The sequence below is a fragment of the Rhinoraja longicauda genome, chromosome 13 (assembly GCF_053455715.1).
Source record: "Rhinoraja longicauda isolate Sanriku21f chromosome 13, sRhiLon1.1, whole genome shotgun sequence".
NCBI classification, from domain to species: domain Eukaryota; kingdom Metazoa; phylum Chordata; class Chondrichthyes; order Rajiformes; family Arhynchobatidae; genus Rhinoraja; species Rhinoraja longicauda.
In genome coordinates, this window is record NC_135965.1 from 12,387,460 (window position 1) to 12,404,418 (window position 16,959).

Genomic DNA, 16,959 nt, shown 5'->3' on the forward strand with positions numbered 1-16,959 from the left:
TGTTTTATCCTCATGGGTGTTTTTTTAAATTCTGTTTTCTCCAATTGTTCCTAGCAATTGACAAGGAAGCTATCTCTGTGAGAGGAAGTCTTGCTGATTTTCATTCTTTATTTTGTAATTTTAAGATTTCTTTATTTAATAAAACAAGCAGGGACCATTGCCTTATTCCATCCAAGTATGGATGACATCAGCTCTTGTGATTCTTCTCCTTCATCAGTCAAGTAAGAGGGTGTTGTTTACCATGGACACAGTGTGACATCTTTCATGTTCTCTTACAATATCCGTCCTTCATTCTCTTTTTCCTCTTTATCCGCAGAAGTATGGGGATCTTTGACCCAGGTATTACAGTATCCACTGCTGCCAGTCAACCTACTCCAATGCCTGAAGTTCCTTGAGAACTTTCACTCCTTGGAAAACTGGTGACGTTCATACAATGAAATTCAAATCCACCCGATGTTGAAAGTCTGAAATAAAAACAAAAAATGCTGGAAACACTCAGCAGGTAAGGCGACAAATGTACAGCAGAAAGAGAAACAAACTTAATGTTGCCGGTCGAAATGCCCTCCATACGAATGATGAAAAAAGGGGAAAGCACATTGGTTTTAAGTTGCATAGTAGGGGAACATTATTTGGAGACAATGTGAGTCTGCATGAGACTTACACAGTAGCTCCAACAAGGAAGAAGTGTACTACATGTCAGAACCACAACATTTGATCGTGGGACCCATTACAGTCGAGAAGACATCTTCATGACTGATGATTGTGAGATGATTGACCATTAAAGAGCTAACAGCCTGTGTTGAAGAAAGACATTTATTAATGGGGCAAAGTGCTGGTTTCTTGCAGAAATAACTTCCCCGCCCAATTTATTCGGCACTCTAACAGTGTCATTATAGGCACACAAGAAACAGTAGATGGATCTGAAATCTGCAGCCTGGACAAGGGTCCCAACCCAAATCATCATCTGTCCATTACCTCCACAGATGCTGCCTGACCCACTGAGTTCCTTCAGCAGTTTGTGTAGGGTCACTATTGATTCAACTCCTTCTTCACAAGTGCAATTGCCAGCAACCTTGGGTTTTGGATAGGACCGGCAGAAATAGGACCTGAGTATTTCAATCCAGAACTGGTCATTCAGCCACTGATCAATTGTTCCATTCGTATCAACTGAACTGCACCAAAGCAACTTTCCCTTTTGCTTAATGATATACTTTTCATCATTGTGTGGAACACGGCATAGAAACTTGATTTCTGTTGTACGATACACATTGTCTCATTACCTATATCCATATACTGGTTGTTCATTCTGTTGATGGACTCAGATCTTTGTTTTAAATGTGGCTTATTTTGTTTTTAATTGGGACTAAGGCCTTGGGTTGGCTTGTGGCCAAAGTGTGGATTTGTATTAGTGACCCAGGATGACATTATCTGCCTCGGCAGGCCAGTTGGCTCTAGGAGGCAGTGAAGACAGATAAAACAACATTAGTGCTGTACCCTTGGACTCAGCCCCATCACATGTAATTGAACTCCGAAATACAAGATCAATACATATGGAAGAAAAGCATTGGATGGTGTCCAGAATATCACATGTGAATGGCAACCTGACATACAATTTTACTTCCTGGTGATGTTAATTTAGGCAGGTGTTTGTGATTATTTAGAGGAAATGCCTGCTTAAAGATAAAAAAATATGGGGTGAAAAAGACAGTGAAGGATGCAGGCATGATACTGTGCAATGGGAGCATTGTGCAGCACTCTGCTTACAAGGTAATGCCCTCATATGAAAGGCATGTGTGACATCACTGGGATCTTTGCTCACAGTTTGGTCGTTCCAAAGTGCGATGAAGGATGAATCATTCAATGATTCCTGAAGAGAGAGAGAGAGAGAGAGAGAGAGAGAGAGAGAGAGAGAGAGAGAGAGAGAGAGAGAGAGAGAGAGAGAGAGAGAGAGAGAGAGAGAGAGAGAGAGAGAGAGGAGGGGGGGGGGCAGGGGGGGGGGGGGGAGTGGGAGGGGGGGGGAGTGGGAGGGGGGGGGGAGGCTATACATGTTTACAATCGACCCATCCAGTGTACAAATACATGATAAAGGGAATAACATTCAATGCAAGACAAAGTCCAGTAAAATCCGATTAAAGATCGTCTGAGGGTAGATAGTAGCACAGGACTGCTCTCTAGTCGTTGATAGGATGGATGAGTTGCCTGATGACAGCTGGGAAGAAACTGTCCCTGAATCTGGAGGTGTGCGTTTTCATGCTTCTGTACCTCTTGGCTGATGGGATAGGGGAGAAGACGGAGTGACTGGAGACGGAGACTCATCTTTGATTATGCTGGTGGCTATGCTAAAGCAGCGTGGAATCAATGGAAGAAAGGTTGGTTGAAGTGAATCGGGCTAAACTCAAACTTATGGAAGGACCGTGTTTAGATTTTATTTTTAGATTTCGAGATACAGCACAGAAACAGGCCCTTCGGCCCACCGGGTCCGCGCTGCCCAGCGATCCCCGCACATTAACACTATCCTACACCCACTAGGGACAATTTTTACATTTGCCCAGCCAATTAACCTACAAACCTGTATGTCTTTGGAGTGTGGGAGGAAACTGAAGATCTCGGAGAAAACCCGCGCAGGTCACTGGGAGAACGTACAAACTCTGTACAGACAGCACCCGTAGTCGGGATCGAACCCGGGTCTCCGGCGCTGCATTCACTGTAAGACAGCAACTCTACTGCTGCGCCACCGTGCCGCCCTTGTTGTTGGGTCAGATGTTGCACAATTTTAATGATGAAGGATATTCAAATCAGGATGGTGATTTTTACCCATGCTCTTGCTATCCTTGCCTTTCCTGGGGATAGAGGCCACATATTTGGATGAAGAAGCCAAGGTGAGTATTTGCAGTGCTTCTCAGTAATGAATGATGTGACAATTCAGGCTAGTTGGCAATGGAATGCCATTGTCCTAGTGTCTAGATTGTTAAGCATTGTCGCACACATCCTGACATGCCTGGTGAACAATATTGTGGCTCTTGGGATTTAGAAGATGATGGACTAGCCACAGAATGTGATCTCTTATAGTACATATGTCATTGGTCTATTTAAGTTTCTAGTCAGTAGTAACAACAAAGGATTTTGAAGGCAAGCATATTCGTAGTGGTAATGTCAATTAATGTCAAGAAGATTTAGTTAGTCTCTCTCTTGGTAGATATAGTTATAAGTTGGCACTTAGGAGACATGAATATCAGCCCCTGCAGAAGGGCAGAAGGGAAATGTATAACCTGGGGTATGTGTATTTCTTCGTAAGTGTATTCTGTATAAGTTTCCTTTAGTTAGTAGATACTGGTGGCATAGGTGGTGAGAGCAGGTATTGAAAGGGGTGGTTCTGGGACACCAGAACTAACTGTTGAGCCTTCCCGAGGTGTCATGGGCCTAACTCACCAAAACACCAGTGAAGGGAGGTGCCCACTTGATACCTGCATCTACACGATCAGTTTTTATGTGCTTAACATGTAGGTAGCTTATTATTGCATATGGAGTTAGATTTTGTCATTAGTATCAGTGCGTATAAGCAGTTTAGATACTACTTTAGCTTTGGGCTTGGTTTTCTTGGTTGAGTGCTGATCCTGGTTTTATAGCACGTACTTTGTGTTTTAATTGTAATCTACCTTTTTTGTTCCTGTTACCATCTCAGGCACCAACAACTAACATCAGAGGAGGATCACCACTTGGGACACTGGTTATAGATTGAGTCACAGATAGACTCAGCATTCAGGCCAGGCACATGGTCACAGTTACACCTGTAAACCAGATGTAGAATAGGTTTACCATTTACCATTGCGGTGTTTATCAGTTTGTTAGCTTGAAAGATTCATAAGCAGCTCAAAATGAAATTACTTAATTGCTGTTGGTGAACAAAGAAGTTAGACCACCTTTATATTGTTACGCATTCTTGAAGGGCAAACACTAGGGTTCAAGGTCTATTGCAGTTATTTATTATTCAGGGAGGAAAGCCTAGTGAAAGAAAATAATTAATATGCTTCCTCCTGCACTTTGTTGCTCCAAATTCCAGCATCTGCAGTCACGTGTGAGCAAAAGTGATTGTAAGTTCATTTTAAAGCAACAGTGAGTTGGTAATTGATAATCCTTAATGTAGTTTGTGCGGATTGTGGGGATTGCATGGTTGGAGAGGAGAAGAGTACAAGATATAAACACTGGAAAAACTCTGCATGTCAACAACATACCTTTCCTGCACTTTATGAAGCACCTCTTTAAATCTGCACCACTGCTGATTATCCCCTTTAATCCATTTCCCGAGTCTTTGTCAAACTTTATCAAATTGTACTTTAAAACACAGATCCAGAGTCTCAGATCCAAGTTTCTCACAGTTAAGCTGAAGTTCCAGCAAGCCACAATCATTCTGAGAAGATTTAGATGGAAATGCTGGTTGATTACCAGCTTGTGGCTTGCTTCAGCTTGACTGTGAGAAATTTGGATCTGAGATTCTGGATCTGGATCTGTGTTTTAAAGTACAATGGTAAATTACCAATGGCATCGTGTTGCCATGAGCTATTGAGTGAAAATTTGTTAACGTCTACTTTCCCTGTCTTACATTTCTGTGCAGAATTTAAGTTTTACTCTTCCCTCTCTATACTTGTGGACACATCACTTTACAATCAAATCTTCAAGTACATAAGTTACTATTATTCAATTGAAACCTAATAATTTGCATGCTACATTAATTTATGTGAATTGAAAACTTGCTGATTAGACTTCAACTTATTGTTATCTATCTGGAGTACCTAAATGGTTTGGAAAGGATTTCAGGAAATGTGGAGAGATATAAATTATAAATATTAGGATCAAACTGGATTCTAAAGTGAGACACTACAATAGAATAGTAGCAGTATTTCTCCATTCTTAGCTTCACGTGCCTGATTGAGAGGGGTGTTAATTTTGAAAACATTGAAGGTTGCAAAGAAAGCTCTGGGATTTGATGAAAAGAAGGCTGATGTATTGAAGATACTGAAAGATTGTGATTGGGATAGCACTGGCAAAATTACTTTTGAAGACTTCAGTGAAGTCGTGACTGATTGGATTTTGGATAGAGATCCAAGGGAAGAAATGCTAAAAGCATTTAAACTATTTGATGATGATGACTCTGCTAAAATCAATCTTCGTAATTTGAGCAGAGTTGCAAGAGAGCTTGTTGAAAACATGACTGATGAAGAGCTATGTACAATGATTGATGGATTTGATAAAGATGGAGATGGAGAGATTAACCAGGAAAAATTCATTGCTATTATGACTGGAGGCATCTAACTTTTTTATGAAACAGCGAAACATTGAATAACTGCAGAACATTAAACAACTGCATGATGTCCTAGCATTTTAATTCCTGTCCAAGTATTTCATAACAGAGGAAAAAGCACATTCAGTATCATGAACATAAAATCAAACACTTTTGTATAGAATCTTTCATCTGAATGAAAATTCTGGATTGTCTTGTATATTTGTTAGAAGTTAGAATTCATAAATTATTTGGATCAAATGAAGTAAAATTTCTGTCACATATTGGAAATAGTATACAGTGCATTCAGAAAGTATTCAGACCCCTTCACTTTTTCCACATTTTGTTACGTTGCAGCCTTATTTTAAAATGGATTAAATTCTTTTTTTTAATCATCAATCTACACACAATACCCCATAATAAAAAAGCGAAAACAGGCATTTAGAAATTTTTGCAAAGTAATTAAAAATAAATAACTGAAATATCACATTTACATAAGTATTCAGACCCTTTACTCAGTACTTTGTTGAGGAGAATTTGATGGGTGTACTTTGATGGATGTACTTTGATGGAGAATTACCATTCTCCATGGTAATTTCTCCCATTCTTCTCTGCAGGTCCTCTCAGTTCTGTCAGGTTGGATGGGGAACTTCGATGCACAGCTATTTTCACGTCCTTCCAGAGATGTTCGATCGGGTTCAAGTCCAGGCTCTGGCTGGGCCACTCGAGGACATTCGCATTGTCACAAAGCCATTCCTGCATGGTCTTGGCTGTGTCGTTGTCCTGTTGGAAGGTGAACTTCCGTCCCGGTCTGATGTCATCAAGTATCTCTCTGTAGCAGGTTGTCGTCAAGGATCTCTCTGTACTTTGCTCCGTTCATCTTTCCCTCGATCCTGACTAGTCTCCCAGTTCCTGCTGCTGAAAAACATCCCCACAGCCTGATGCTGCCACCACCATGCTTCACCGTAGGTATGGTATTGGCCAGGTGATGAGCGGTGCCGCTTGCATTCAGACCAAATAGTTCAATCTTGGTTTCATCAAACCAGAGAATCTTGTTTCACATGGTCTGAGAGTCCTTTAGATGCCTTTTGGCAAACTCCAAGCAGGCTGTCATGTGCCTTTTACTGAGGAGTAGCTTCCGTCTGGCCACTCTACCATAAAGGCCTGATTGGTGGAGTGCTGCAGATATAGTTGTCCTTCCGGAAGGTTCTCCCATCTTCACAGAGGAACTCTGGAGCTCTGTCAGAGTGACCATCGGGTTCTTGGTCACCTCCCTGACCAAGGCCCTTCTCCCCCGATTGTACAGTTTGGCCGGGCGGCTAGCTCTATGAAGAGTCCTGGTGATTCCAAAGTTCTTCCATTTAAGAATGACGGAGGCCACTGTGCTCTTCAGGACCTGCAATGCTGCAGAAATTGTTTTAGAAACAGAAACATAGAAAATATGTGCAGGAGGAGGCCATTCGGCCCTTCGAGCCAGCACCGCCATTCATTGTGATCATGGCTGATCATCCACAATCAATAACCTATGCCTGCCTTCTCCCCATATCTCTTGATTCCACTAGCCCCTAGAGCTCTATCTAACTCTCTCCTAAATCCATCCAGTGATTTGGCCTCCACTGCCCTCTGTGGCAGAGAATTCCACAAATTCACAACTCTCTGGGTGAAAAAGTTCCTTCTCACCTCAGTTTTAAACGGCCTCCCCTTTATTCTAAGACTGTGCCCGTGGTTCTGGACTTGCCCAACATTGGGAACATTTTTCCTGCATCTAGCTTGCCCAGTCCTTTTATAATTTTATATGTCTCTATAAGATTCCCTCTCATCCTTCTAAACTCCAGTGAATACATGCCTAGTATTTTCAATTTTTCCTCATATGACAATCCCACCATCCCAGGGATCAATCTCGTGAACCTACGCTGCATAGCCTCAATTACAAGGATGTCCTTCCTCAAATTAGGAGACCAAAACTGTACACAATACTCCAGATGTACCACTGCCCTATACCACTGCAGAAGAACCTCTTAACACCTATACTGAAATCCTCTCATTATGAAGGCCAACATGCCATTAGCTTTCTTCACTGCCTGCTATACCTGCACGCCAACTTTCAGTGACTGGTGTACAAGGACACCCAGGTCTCGCTGCACTTCCCCCTTACCTAACCTGACACCATTTAGATAATAATGTGCCTCCTTGTTTTTGCTGCCAAAGTGGATAATCTCACATTTATCTATATTATACTGCATCTGCCATGCATCTGCCCACTCACAACCTGTCCAGGTCACCTTCAACCGCGTAACATCCTCCGCAGTTCACACTGCCACCCAGCTTTGTGTCATCCGCAAACTTGCTAGTGTTACTTCTAATTCCTTCATCCAAATCATTAATATATATAGTAAACAGTTGCGGCCCCAACACCGAGCCTTGCGGCACTCCACTCGCCACTGCCTGCCATTCTGAAAAGGACCCGTTTACTCCTACTCTTTGCTTCCTGTCTGCCAACCAATTCTCTATCCATGTCAACACCCTACCCCCAATGCCATTTTATACCCTTCCCCAGATCTGTGTCTTGACACAATCCTGTCTCGGAGGTCTACAGACAATTCCTTCATCTTCATGGCTTGGTTTTTGCTCTAACATACACTGTCAACTGTGGGATCTTATATAGACACCTTAAATAATATCCAATCAATTTAATTTACCACTTGTGAACTCTAATCAATTTGTAGAAACATCTCAAGGATAATCAATGGAAACAGGATGAACCTAAGCTCAATTTTGAGTGTCATCGCAAAGGGTCTGAATACTTATGTAAATGTGATATTTCAGTTATTTCTTTTTAATTACTTTGCAAAAATTTCTAAACAACTGTTTCGCTTCTTCATTCTGGGGTATTGTGTGTAGATTAATGATAAGAAAAAAAGAATTTAATCCATTTTAAAATAAGGCTGTAACATAACAAAATGTGGGAAAAGTGAAGGGGTCTGAATACTTTCTGAATGCACTGTAAGTAGTTGAATTCCTATTAATATTTCTATACACCTCTCTCCTGAGATGTTGCCTGGCCTGCTGAGTTACTCCAGCATTTAGTGACCAAACTTATCCATTCCCTTCTGCAACTATTATTCTCCTCAGGCCTTGTAGTTCTACCTGGCCTGAGGTAGGAGATTAGAACCCAAATCTCCTGCTGAGATTAGGAGAACCCAACAGGAATACTACAGGATCCGTGGAATGTTCATTTTAAACTTCACCTTCTTTTGCTTTTCCTTGAAGACAAACTCTATGGAAAATTATTCCTTAAACTCTCCCTTTTGGTGATCACACATTTTTGATTTGCAGGTTGCAGAAATAGCTTTCTCCGATTTGCTTTAATAGCATCTCTCTTAATTTAAAACAATTCTATGAACATCTTGTTGTTCAAGTGAACAGGACCCCTTTAATAAACCCTGATAAATTAAACCCTGACCCCAAAGTGGCAGTATGCAACAGCCACCTTACAGTGTCCTGCTGGCAATTGGAATGCAAGGATGTGGTAAAAGACCATTCTGTACTGGCTCAGTGTAAACCAATTTCATTGCCCCTAGGTACATGAGACAATAAGGTACCTTTGAACCATGGTCGAAGACCTTCTCCAACTGTGTTTGGATTTTAGAGAACCAGTTCTCATCTATTGGTCTGCCTGGTGGTCATTGGCTACTTGTGGGTTACTTCAAGTTGTAAATTATATGAAAGTGCTACAGGTACAGCCTAAGATCAAGAGTCAAGAGAGTTTAATTGCACAGGAATGGAACAATGAAATTCTTAAATGATGCAGCGTTACAATCTCATTAAAGTAACAACGCTACAAATAAATATACAATAACACAATAAATTATCAGTTGTGCCTGGTAACTTGACCATATGACTAGAATAGTGCAAGCAACGTATACAGTGCAGCCTGTAAAAAGCCCATCATGGGTCATTTGCTGATGTAGGGTTGTGGTTAACCATGTGCAGGGTGGTATAAGAGCCTGATTGGTAATGGGGAAAAAGCTGTTCTTGAATGTGGAGTCGCAGTTATCAGGCATCCTATACCTTCTTCCTGATGGTAGCAGTGAGACGAGATCATTGTCAATGGTGTTGGTCCTTGATGACGTCAGTTTCCTTCCTGAGATATGCTTCTTTAAATCCCTTAGATGGTGGGGAGGTCAGACCTGTGACAGACAAGGCAAAGTCCACCACTTTATGCAGCTTCCTTTGTTCTTAGACGTCCGAGTTACCAAACCAGGCCCTGATCCAATCAGTCAGTGTGCTCTCTAACGTACACCTGTAGAAATTTGACAGAATATTCGCAAACATGCCAAATCTCCTCAAACTTTGGAGGAAGTAGAGATAATGATAAACTTTCTTTGTGATTGCATCAATGTGCTGGGCCCAGGACAGATCTTCAGAGATTTCCCCAGGAACTTGAAGCTGGTGACCCTCTCCCCCACCATCCGGCAGATGAAAACAGGCTCGTGGACTCTTGGCTTTGCCTTCCTGAAGTCAACAATCACCTCCTTGGTCTTGCTAATGTTAAGAGTAAGATGATGTTGTGATTGCAATATTTTCCTTTTTGGATGAGTTGAATTCTAATATTCATCTATTTTATCATTAAAATTTGCACCATTTATTATAATGCCTGTAATGTATTCATACATATTCATATGTTATGTTAATGAGTTGGTGTTCAATATAAGCAGGGAATACTGGGTAATAAAAACTGGCAGGTGATACCGGCAACTAACGTGTGAGTCTAGTTCTTCATTATGCCTTCCGGAATATAACAAAATTGGTGACGAAGACGGGATTGCATAGGATTTGAGAGTGTTTTTGTTTCTTCAAGCTAGTATAGCCTTTGTGCAGCTGTTTTAGGTGAATTGCTATACCAGAACAGAAAGGAAATCGGGGTTTTTGAGCAGACTTTCCTCTTCCTTTTTAAAAAAAAGAGAGGGACAAGATGGCGGCATCCACGGGCTACATCGGAAACCTTGGCACTTTCGACAGAAGTAGAGAGCCGTTCAGCTCCTATATGGAAAGAGCGAACATGTTCTTCATGGCAAACAACTGTCGTTCAATCAAACACATACACAGAAGTAACAACTCATAGTCTTTATTGTAACACAAGCGGAGGAAACATTACATGCTATCGTCTTCGTAGTCAGCATCAAGTCCCCCTGTGTGACGGTGGAAGGCTGTTTACATAGTCCAGGTAGGGATGAAGATCCGGACTGGACCACATGTGGAATGTGCAGCGCGTATAATAAGTGTGATGATGGATGTAGTGAAGGCGATCTAATATGGTTGATCTACAACAACATAGCGGTGAAGGAGAGGTAGTGACTGCAACAAACAAGGCCATTCGCAAACGCACGAAAGCAATTCTGCTCATGGAGATCGGTCCTGAAGTGTACGGCACACTTGTGAATCTCCTTGCGCCCATAAAGGCAAAAGACGTGCCATTCAATGACATTATGAAGAAGTTGGAGGAGCACTTCAACCCAAAGCCTCTGGAAATTGCAGAAAGCTATAAATTCGGCACGAGAAACCAGAAGCAGAATGAGACAATCAGTGAGTACATTGTTGCCTTGAAAAACTTAACTTTGCACTGTAACTTTGGAACCTTTCTCGAATGCGCACTACGCGACAGATTTGTTTGTGGTCTAGTGGATGAACGAATTCAGTCCAAACTCATGAACACTCCAGATCTTACATTCGAGAAAGCATGCAAGATTTCTACCACAATGGAGATGGCATCAAAGAATACTCGCGAGTTTCGTCCACCACAGACTGCAGTGGTCGTTTACAGTAACAAAGCAGTTCCCATGGCCAAACCAAAATGCGCTAAACCAAAGCCAAAGTATGGCGGGGAGCTGAGTTCAGCCAGTTGTTATTGCAACGGTAATCACTCATTCCAATTTTGTCAGTTCAAAAAAGCCAAGTGCTAAAACTGCCAGAAGAAAGGCCATATCGCCTCAGCATGTCGGGCCAAGCTTAAAGTGGGAAACAAGCGACAACACCAGAAAGGAATTCACAACTTGGAGATGAACCCAGATGGAAACGAACTTGGGTTGTACACCATTTATGCAATTGACATCGATAAGCCTACAACCAGCCAAGGCAAGGACTTTCGAACTAAAATATTGATTAATGAACAGTTAATCGATATGTGTATTGACACGGCAGCAGATTGTTCGGTCATGGGCAAAGACCTGTACGAAACAAAGTTCCCACAGATACCATTGTCTGAGAGTAAGGTCAAGCTGAGAACCTATTCGGGCGAAGTTTTGGAGACATGCGGACAAATGAACTGTAAAGATCAGTATAATGGTCAGTCAGTAACACTGCCCATCATAGTAGCCAGCTACAGAAATAAACCAACCCTCCTTGGAAAGGGTTGCGTGAGTAGAATAAAGTTAGCCTGGAAGAACATTTTCAGCGTCAATTTGTCCAAATCATGTCTTGAAAATGTCATAAGCAAACATGCAGAATTATTTGCCGACAATTATATGGGAATAACAGGGTACTCTGCACACATTCGACTTAAGCAGGATGTGAAACCTGTGTATTGTTGACCAAGACCAGTACCAAATGCGCTAAAGCAACAAGTGGAGGAAGAACTAGACAGGTTGGAGCGGAATGGAGTACTCGTGAAGACAGACCAGAGCAACTTGTTTCTGATAACGGGCCTCAGTTTTGTCCAGAACGGTTCAAAGAGTTCATGCAGCGGAATGGTGTAAAACACACACTTGTTCCCCCATACCATCCAGTCTCCAATGGGGCAGCGGAAAGGATTGTTAGAGTTGTCAAAGATGCTCTCAAGAAACAGGTTTTGCAGGGTAGTTCAAAGCTCAGCACGAAACATCGTTTGGTTAGTTTCTTGCTGAAGTACAGAACCACACAATAGGTGCAGAACTGTTGATGAAGAGAAGGTTAAGAATATACGCCTACGTCTAGTTCAACCCAATTTGGCCTTGAGAGTTGAGCAAAAACAGTTAAGTCAAAAACGCCACTTTGACTCCCACAAAAAAGAGAGGAGCTTCAAGACAGATGAGCAAGTTCGTGTTCTCAGTCCTCCCAACAAGTCCAGTCGAGACAAATGGTATGTTGGGAAGTGGAGGTGTGTGGAACAAAAAGATACTTAGTTGAAGTTGGAGATAAGATCAAAAGTGTTCATGTTGATCAAATGATTCCAGCCAAAGACGAACCAAAAACTGAGCATGAATTCCTAATCCCTGAGTATTTATCTGAAAGTGAGTTGGAAAAGACCACTGTGGTTGAAACACAAAATTCAGTTAGTACAGACAAAGGAACAGATTCCTCTGGTCAAAATCAGTGTACTAAAACAGATCCAAACAAGCCTACAGTTGAGTCAACACTAAACCTGTTACACATGTTACGGTTAACCGATCAGGCAGGATCCGTAAACCAGTAGTTAAGTTGGATTTGTAAGTTAGACAACTCACTGCACAAGTAAAACGAAAATGTATAGATATGCAAAATAAATATATTATGTTTCATAAATACAGGATAAACAATATTGGTTTAAATCAAGTATCACAACAACATAATTGTAACCGAGTACTTAGATTTAATACTTAAAAAAAGGAGAGCAGTGTAATGTATCCAGACATATTCATGTTTATGTTAATGAGTTGGTGTTCAATATAAGCAGGGAATGCTGGGTAATAAAAACTGGCACGTGATACCGGCAACTAATGTGTAAATCTAGTTCTTCATTATGCTGTCCGGAATATAACGCCTAATAGATTTTTTTGATATGGGGATAATGAATGCTGAGGTAGTGCAGAAATTTGCTGCAGAAGTAAAAGATCACCTAGGAACTTATTGAGTAGCAGAGCTTTTAGTCCTTATGTTCTTATGTTTTTATATCTTGTGTTTTCATGAGCAAAATGGAGAGACTGAGAGTATCTGCTGTGGAAATGATAGAAAACAGAATCAGTTAAATTAAAGTAAAAAAAACACAATAGGTTATTCATGTGGCATGGGCACAAGACAAATCAGGGATGAGTTATACCACAGAGGCTGAAGAAGAGTCTCGATCCGAAACATCACACATTCCTTTTCTCTAGAGATGCTGCCTGACCTGCTGGGTTACTCCAGCATTTTCATAAGTTCATAAGTGATAGAAGCAGAATTAGACCATTCAGCATGTCAAGTTCACTCTGCCATTCAATCATGGCTGATCTATCTCTCCCTCCTAACCCCAAACTCCTGCCTTCTGCCCATAACCCCTGACCCATACTAATCAAGAATCTATCTATCTCTGCCTTAAAAATATCCATTGACTCGGCCTTCACAGCCTTCTGTGGCAATGAATTCCACAGATTCACCACCCTTTCACAAAATAAATTTCTCCTCATCTCCTTCCTAAAGGAATGTTCTTTTATTCTGAGGCAATGACCTCTGGTCCTAGACTCTCCCACTAGTGGAAACATCCTCGCCACATTCACCCTATCCAGGCCTTTCACTATTCGGTATCTATTTTATCATTAATCTCCTGAAGGGCCTCTCCCTGAATGTAAACTCTCAGTACCCTCCCTGAAAGTAGTTTATCTCAGTCCACAGTTACATACTTCTTATTTTGTTGTTATCTGTGTTTACCATTGACTAACTAGACCACAAAAAAAGTTAGTACTGTCCCAGCCTGTCTCTCTAGGCCCAATCTTGTGGTTGCACAAATAAAATTTAATTCCTTCAAATTAGCCCCATCCATTTCAACTTTATGTTAAGACAATTTATTTCAATTATTTGCTTTGAGGTACCAATTATAATTTGATGTTCCAAAGCAGTAACACATTCATAATAACCTTAAGCAATATAAGAACAATATTATAAATCCTCCTGTGTGCTGAAATTAAGATCTACTGCACTAACCACGGGAGAAAAGGAGGAAGAAGGTAAAACATATTCACCTTCCATCACAGTGGGGAATGGGTGACATTTTGGGTCGAGAACCTTCTGCAGACTGAAGAAGGGTCTCGACCCGAAACGTCACCCATTCCTTCTCTCCCGAGATGCTGCCTGACCTGCTGAGTTACTCCAGCATTTTGTGAATAAACCGATTTGTACCAGCATCTGCAGTTATTTTCTTATATCACAGTGGGGAATGTGAGGTCGCCGAAAAACAAGATGGACGTGCTGCCTGCGCTGGTGGGGACTTGGAGGGATTGCCGTGAGTGCATTGATCTCGGTAGTTGCGGTGACATTTCGCCATGAGAACAGAGTGTGGACGGCTTACTGACTGTTCGGGTGGACGGGGGCTGCAGAGAAAGTGACAGTGGTCGGTACATCTCTGGTCACATCACGGTGAAGGAGCGTGTGCAAGGCCCGGACATTGAACTGATGGCTGTGGGTCTCTGCATATGCTGTATGCCCTAGGGATTCTCACACGCCGCTGTGGTGGCTGTTTATGCTTAATCTTTATGTAGTTTTGAATCTTGTTGCTTTTTTGGTATGACTGTATGGCAAATCAAATTTCACTGTACCTCGGTACACGTGACAATAAAGGACCTTTGAACCATTGAATCATTGAACTCCCACAATTGTACTTCCAACAGCCCCTATTTCCATCATTTGATTTTGCAGTGCTAAGTTTATGACACTTACTCTGCTGCAATACCAAGATTTTCTCTAACTAGCGGACTTCGCAACCTGATATAAAGTCTGCAAAAATGTAGTCAAACGGAGTCAGACTGGCAAGACATTATCATCTGGAAACGAGACACTTCACTTTTCACAGAATTAAGGTTTATAGCATTCTGCAAAACACCATTTCACTTTTGTTGTTAATTTTGTTCAACATTTTGTATTGGTCAGGAAGGTGGACTGTGCCCATGAATTTCTTCTTCGAGAATAACACTGTTCCTTTGCCCAGGCTGCACACTTTAAAGGGTTCTAAAACTGGTGAAATACCAAATCACATGATGATATCTTTTAATTATTTTTCCATTCTTTTTGTTTGTGGCTACTTTTATTCCATTTTATTAATCGGGTAAGATGAAATTGTCGGGAGGGAACAGCGAAAGCCAATAAATACTCTGCCTGTAATTCTCTGCATGCTGAACTCTTGGGCATAATTATCGGAATAGCAAGAATAATTACAATGCGCAAAGGAAGCACGGCTCAGGAATGAGGATTTTGGAGGTGGAGCAACCCTTCCCTGTTTCGTTGCACAAACTTGGAAGTTATTTATGCAAATACCTTGGGTTATGGCCAGGAGCAGCTCATGTGACTGTACACTGTTTTCTCCATTACTGGATATACAGGCATTGGTATGAGTGATAGGGGAATCAATGATTTCCTTATTCCTCACCGAAGTGAAAAGTCTGGATAGAGTGAATGCAGTGAGGATGTTTCCGCAAGTGGGAGAGTCTAGGACCAGAGGACATAGCCTCAGAATAAAAGGACGTACCTTTAGAAAGGAGACGAGAGGAATTTCTTGTCAGAGGGTGGTGAATCTGTGGGTGTCAGAGGTTATGGGGAGCAAGAGGAGAATGAGGTTGAGAAAGAAAGATAGATCAGCCATGATGGAATGGCGGAGTAGATTTGATGGGCTGAATAGCCTGCTTCTGCTATCACTTATGATCGTATGAATTAATTGCCACAGCTGGCTTTGGAAGCCAAGCCATTGGGTATTTTTAAGGCAGAGATTGACAGATTCTTGATCAGTAAGGGTATCAAGGGTTATGGGAAGAAAGCAGGAAAGTGGGGTTGAGAGGGAATAATAGATCAGTCATGATTGAATGGTGGAGTAAATATGATTAGCCAAATGGCCTATTCTGCTCCTATGGCAGCACGGTGGCACAGCGGTAGAATTGCTGCCTTACAGCGAATGCAGCGCCGGAGACTCAAGTTCGATCCTGACTACGGGCGCCGTCTGTACGGAGTTTGTACGTTCTCCCCATGACCTGCGTGGGTTTTCTCCGAGATCTTCGGTTTCCTCCCACACTCCAAAGACGTACAGGTATGTAGGTTAATTGACTGGGTAAATGTAAAAATTGTCCCTAGTGTGTGTAGGATAGTGTTAATGTGCGGGGATCGCTGGGCGGCACGGACCCGGTGGGCCGAAGGGCCTGTTTCCGTGCTGTATCTCTAAATCTAAAAAAAAAATGACATGCACTTATGAACTTATTCCTGTGTTCAAAGATGTGAATATAGGTTTTCTAAAGGAAAATTTTGATTTAGTTTCATACTTCATTTAAAGTTTAATTTAAAGATACAGCATGGAAACAGGGTCTTTGGCCCATCGTCCACACTGACCATCAATCACCCCTTCACACCAGTTCTATGATATTTCACTTTCCCATCCACTCCCTGCATATCAGGGGCATTTTACAGAGGTCAATTAACCTGGGATGTGAGGGGAAGCAGGAGCACCCACAGAAAACCCACGTGGTCACAAGGAGGTGGTGCAAATTCAATGTAGACTGCACCCGAGGTCAGGATCGAACATGGATCTCTGGTGCTGTGAGGCAGCAGCTCGACCAGCTGCATGACTGTACCATTCTGTCTGTTCCAGTTAGGGCACAGTAGCTTCTATTCATCTGATTGCTGTCTGCTGTACATATAGCCTTTAAGCCCTTTACGCATTTCTGAATGGAGTCACCCTCACATGGGAGGGATACATGAGAAGTGTCAGGTAC

At 41.9% G+C, this 16,959-nt stretch overlaps 1 protein-coding gene across 1 annotated transcript; it reads left to right on the forward strand.

Moving 5' to 3' along the window:
- Positions 1–1,722: 1,722 nt before the first annotated feature.
- LOC144599362 (centrin-3-like) lies at positions 1,723–5,310 on the forward strand. The gene is made up of 2 exons (XM_078410153.1): positions 1,723–1,767; positions 4,960–5,310. The coding sequence occupies exons 1-2, from the start codon at positions 1,723–1,725 to the stop codon at positions 5,308–5,310; spliced, it is 396 nt and encodes a 131-aa protein (XP_078266279.1).
- Positions 5,311–16,959: the final 11,649 nt, after the last annotated feature.